The sequence below is a fragment of the Cydia strobilella genome, chromosome 2 (assembly GCF_947568885.1).
Source record: "Cydia strobilella chromosome 2, ilCydStro3.1, whole genome shotgun sequence".
Taxonomy (NCBI): Eukaryota; Metazoa; Arthropoda; class Insecta; order Lepidoptera; family Tortricidae; genus Cydia; species Cydia strobilella.
In genome coordinates, this window is record NC_086042.1 from 12,405,593 (window position 1) to 12,411,592 (window position 6,000).

General features: G+C 37.2%; 1 protein-coding gene across 1 annotated transcript in view; it reads right to left on the bottom strand.

Annotated features, from left to right (window-relative positions):
• LOC134752358 (collagen alpha chain CG42342) overlaps positions 1–3,457 on the bottom strand; it is a 273,495-nt gene extending 270,038 nt beyond the window's left edge. Inside the window, exon 1 of the mRNA XM_063688041.1 lies at positions 2,794–3,457. Coding sequence (XP_063544111.1) covers positions 2,794–3,157 — 364 coding nt within the window. The 5' untranslated portion in view covers positions 3,158–3,457. The remainder of the gene's footprint in view (positions 1–2,793) is intronic.
• Positions 3,458–6,000: the final 2,543 nt, after the last annotated feature.

Here is a 6,000-nt window from a genome sequence, read left to right on the forward strand (position 1 = left end):
CGGAACCAGTGTTGGCAACGATAAGAATGCAAGTTTATCGAGTTTTGTCGATTCAGTCTACTAGTGTTGCTTGTAGCTACACTAGACAGTCTTGATTGTATAATTTCAATTGTAGAGTTTACTGTTACGCACCATCTGCACGTTTGTTGCCTGCATTTGTGTTGTTAGTTTTTAAGTTATTTTTAATACGTATTCTGTATTTGTGTATTTGTACGTTTTAATGTATTTGTCTACAGGGCAATAATTGCCTGACAATAAATATATTCATTTATTTTCACTTCATTATACAAATTGTATAGAATTTAGTAAAAAGTGTATTTATTTTTATTTTATCAAAAATATACTAAGTAATTAATCTTTATTTTCATAATTATGTACCTATTTAACTTGCGCGCGGCGGCAGTATAAGTTGCATATTATCGATAACGTAATATCGACAAAATCACACCACTCGGTCATGACGCCCAACATTCCTAACATTCCTCGTCCGTGCACGGAATTCGCGCGCGGACAGTACGTCATACTAAGCGGATGCCACATAAAATATAGTTGATCAACTTCTTATATATGTTAAGTTTTCCAAATGAATCTCAATTTCCTTGAGCTATAATAATCTTCTATAAATCATCAACTCGTCACTGAGAATCAAAACAACAACAAAATACACGCCACGCCCGCACCAAACCTCTTTGCAGCGAAAGACGTGGGGATAGCCAAGAAAACTTGTCACTATAAGCGAAGTCATCTTATCCGACTTTGTTACAAAGAATTTTATATGAAAACCAAACTTTGCACAGTAATTACGTTATAGTAAGCGGTTGATCAATATAATAAGCGGAGTCATTATAAACGGATTCCACTGTACACACTAGCAAAAATACGACATGCCGATACCTATAACATGCCAAACAATTACAGGAAATTTGTTGAAAATAGCAACTAATTTCCTATGAAAATATATGCATATAATAATGATGCGGTAATTTGATTTCCCTTGTGCCAATCGCTCCAGGGTGATTCAATAACGCTATTTACGCTATAATGAGTAACCATATATGAATTAAAGAATTATCCTATAGGTACTTACTTGATTGCAATCAACAAACTTGAAATGACAAATTCGTTTGTTGACTTCGATACATTTAGTTAATCAATTAAAAAAATATTGTGAAAAATCATAATGCCTCATTTTGTTTTTACTAATGTAAGTACCTTTGTACCTAAGACAACATGTTGTAGTATTTTTTCATTCCATTGACGATTCAGATTTCAGACTTCTTTTTCTTCACACAATCTTTTTTTACCACACCCGCTGGTAAAGGCCTTCTTGATTGTTCAAAACCTAATGAGAAATTGCGTTTTATCCATAAGAGTGGCAAAGTAAATTAAAGCAAATTTTGAGTTGTTTCCTTATGCTGGCTGGTAGAATTGACTTTTATTGATGATTTTGAATGATATTTTTTTTTTTATACTACGTCGGTGGCAAACAAGCATACGGCCCGCCTGATGTTAAGCAGTCTCCGTAGCCTATGTACGCCTGCAACTCCAGAGGAGTTACATGCGCGTTGCCGACCCTAACACTCCTCTCCCTCGAGCTCTGGCAACCTTACTCACCGGCAGGAACACAACACTATTAGTAATATTTAATAAAAATCATTTGTATTTCATTTGGTTTGATTTTGTTTGATATTTTACGATTAGTATTTTCCTCGGGGTGGTGTGGTGAAAAACTTTGTGTTTCACTCGGTGGCAAAATTTGTTTAACCCTCGTGCCTTGAAACCCTCGCAACGCTCAAGAATCAATTTTTCGAACCTCTTGCTACGCTCGTGGTTCAAATTTGTAATCTTTCGCTTGCTCGGGTATCAATATTAGCACGAGCGGTTAAACAATAACTTTGCCCTCTTATAAAACAAATAACTATTTTTTAAATAACTTGAATCCCAATAGGACAAAATAGTATTTTATACAATCGTGATATAATAGAGAGCTTTTCAGTCGAGTAGTACCGTGTTAAGGCCACGAAGCTTGCTGAGTGGCCTTATTTGATACGAGATTGAAACGCTTGATGATATCACTATTGTATACAATACTTTTTCTACGAGTCAACAAAAATAATACCTACTTTAAACTAGTAGAATCACATAGGTAAACAAATCAAAAATATACAACCATGGGTTAGCGTTACCTATTTGTTCCATTCTTATCTATTTTTGAAGGAAGAACTAAAAATAGGTAGGTCCTCTAATATATTATGTCAGCATTTTTTAGTACAATAAGGTTTTAGTTAATTACATAAACCGTGAGTTTGTGTGTGTGAGTTGTTTTGGACGCCAATGACCGATATATCGGCAGCGTAGATCCAACCCGTCCAACGCCAAATACCGATTAATCCGTCACAAACCACAGAGCAACATAGACCTACGTGCATTCGCATAAAGTTCAATTTCAGTTTAGACACTTCGGTGGCGTGGCGTCCCAGTGACAGCTTTTGTGTTTGTATTGGCACGGCGTCGAGAAGGTTAATCAAATCATCGACATTAATAACAAAAATGTTGAATTTGAACTACCAATCGGATATTTTTATGTAGGTAAGTAACAATTCAATGTTTTATTTAGCTAAATTAATTTTTATTTGGATTGTCGCCATGGAAAACTTAGATATATCTAGTCACAGTAGTAACTTTCTATTTGTTTTCTGATGGTAAAATCTTACTACAATATAGTAAGGTACCTGTTATAGATAGATATATAGGTAAATCAAGACTATTTGCTGTAGGGAATCCTTTTCTAACCTGCTGGGCATCCGCATTGTCCATAATCTCTGATGCTCCTCCTCGCCCTCCAGTTAGGCGGCGGCCGTGCCAGCACCTCCCGCCGTAGCCTCTCCACCAGCGGCTGCTGCGGCTCCAGCACCGCACTCCTTAACGCAAAGTGCTGCTCTTCTAACACTGCCAACCTCTCCTGCAGACCCTGCTGCTTGTACAGACTATACCCGCTCGAAATCAGGCTCATGGCACACGCACACCATAACACCACACAGTACATCCAAGGATCCCCTGGACATTTGTCATCGCATTTCGTCTTTTTCACTTCTTTCTCTACCTTAGCAGGTGCCGGTGCTTTTGCAGGAGGCTTCCCTCCTATCTTTAAAATCATGCTGCTCAATTTACCCTCATGAAATGGAGTTATGGTTTATTAGAGGCATCTTCATCGCGTTAACGGCCGTTGAATGAACATTGTATCACAATAGTTGCGTCCGGTACGCAAACCTTCGATTTCAAATAAAACAAAATACACAACACAAATACGGATAAACAAAAACACTAAATGCGGCACATAAATAACATAGGATTGAAGAGTTTGTGATGAATATTGTGAATCGCTTTAGTGCGATCGTATTTAAGATCGTGGGTTGAATGTAGCGCGGCGCACGAACGTACTCTCGACCCGGCAGACGGAGCGCTACTGACGGCTGCCACTGCCACGGCTGGAGCAAGTTGAGCTTGAGACAACGACACGCGGGACTCAGTTACATGTATATATATTTATGTACCTATATGTATATTTTAAGAGCTTTTTCAGAATTATATACAAGCTTGAGAACTTTAAAAATCTTATATTGATCTCATATTTTACTCGCAGACCTCGCAGTCTTACTCGTACTAATTATACTTAAGTACCTACCTAGGTTGGTGTGCGCGAGACGCGAGATGCATTGCGGGTTATGCTAAGTCAATATCAATGAATATCATATTTTTAGGCTTCAAATACTCCAAATGAATCACTTTTATGGGAAACCATTGTGCATTTCATCGCGGTATCAAGTTGGTACGAAATTTTACGGTCGGCTCTTCTATCATACGGCCCGGCCTCTTGATCAAGATCGCTAAAATTTTGCATTCGGAACTCAGAGTCATTTATATTCATTTCATCAAATTCGGACTTAGCATCACTTTTTATGGGAAACCATTGTGCATTTCATCGCGGTATCAATTTGGTACGAAATTTTGCAGTCAGCTCTCCAACCAGTACCAAATTATGTCAATCTAAATCATTGTGACATAACTCGCCTGTGCATCGCTTTTATATGTACCTATATTATATTATTTAATACTTATTAATTACCTACACATTGGTGCGAGCGAGATGCGCTAAGCTAAAACTTAAGAGGTACCTGACATAATCTTGCGTAGTTTAACAGTTGTAATGCCGTTAAAATTAGCCTAAAGGGTCTTAAATATTATTAAATGATAAAGGTTATCATACGTATCTGATGATGACCGATAATATAGAAAGTATAACTATTTAATCAGTTTATAATAAAACGGTTTCCAGTTCGGCGAATTGGAACAGCAGCTAATCCGGTAAACCCAAAATATTTTCCATCTAAATAGCAGCACATTCACTAGATAGCATTACGTACGTCTGAAGTCCCTTATTAAGGGAATGCGTGCAAAAACCTGCAGGCGTACGACGCCAAATTGGGTGGTAGCTCATGTAGAAGGACCGAGGGGACCCGCCTCGTAACGAGAACCTTCTTATAGCAACCAAATACGACGAGCGATGGCTTTCTCTCCTTCTTTACTATTAAGGATGAGCAGGATAGATACATGTAATGAGCATGCATAATGTCAGTAGGGACGGCACGGATGATCAATCCGTTTAGCTTGCTGTGATCAGACTGATCGATACTAAACTGTTTTGCTTTGGGTAAGTAGACGTCATTGCGGGTTAAACGCTCGAAGCAGGTTAATACGGTTTTTCAAAAAATATTTGTTCTGTTGGCTTCAAGCATCTACGTATGGCATTGGCATATACGGTTGCATTATGGGAACACGGTTAAAAAAATAAAACGTACCTACCTTATCAGAGATAAAATATAACATACCTATTGGTTCATACAATTTTATCATCCGGAATTTTAATAGATAAGTAAAGTGGAACCTCGATAGCACGAATGTCAAGGGAAGCACCAAAAAGTTCGTGTTAACAAAGTTTCGTCTCATGGAGGGTTTCAACTTAGAGAGGTTTTCATGGATTATGGTTCGTCGTAAAGAGGGTTTTGATTCGTTTAAAATTAGTTCGAGTTATAGAGGTAAAATCAACGAAAAATTCGTATTACAGTGGTTATCTTACAAATACGTATAATACCAGTCTTATTGTTTTCTTCGAGTTACAGAGGTTTGTTATTTAATAAATTCGAGATATAGAGGTGGTGAAACAATTCGTCTAGTTTTTCGAGATAATATATAGAGCTAAAGAGATCAATTAAAAAATTTCGAGTTATGGAGGTAAAAATTGTACTGAATTCCCACGAAGGGAATGATTCGTTACTTCGTCATAACGAGGTTAAATATTTCGAATTGTAGAGGTTTTTAGCTTTAAAGGGAAGGGAATAGCGTTTTACTTCATGTTAACGAGGATTTCGCCTTATCGAGGTTCCACTGTAGTCTATGTAATTAATAAAGAGGAAAGCAATAAATAAATTCCAGTAAAACTTATTTCGTATATTTATCGGTTGGTTACATACATAAAAACAAAAATTTTCTTAAGATCAAAGACTGATATAATGCTAACGATTAAAATATCATATTTCAATAAGAAATAAAATGGTAAACGAAGAAACATAACCCTAAACATCAACGCGCCTACGAGATCTGTATCAAACATTAATTAAATTTGTAAAAAAGAAAAAGGAGAGATGTTTTTTAAACGATAGACCCTGTTAATCTCTTTAATAGAGTCATTAAAAACGGAGTGGCAGCCGCAAGCGCCGGCATGAAGTCCCGGCCCGACCTTCGTAATAAACCATAGAGTAAAAATAATAGATACCACTGATAAGAGCGCATCAAAAGCATACAACGCCTCAAGCCTGTATCAGTTGCTTAATGGTCGCTTGAAGTTTATTTCCAGTATTAAAGCTGTCTCTGGCGATCGTCGGTTATTGAAAATTCATAAAAATGAACACTAAATGTCAAGTATCCCCGCAGAGTAAGTGT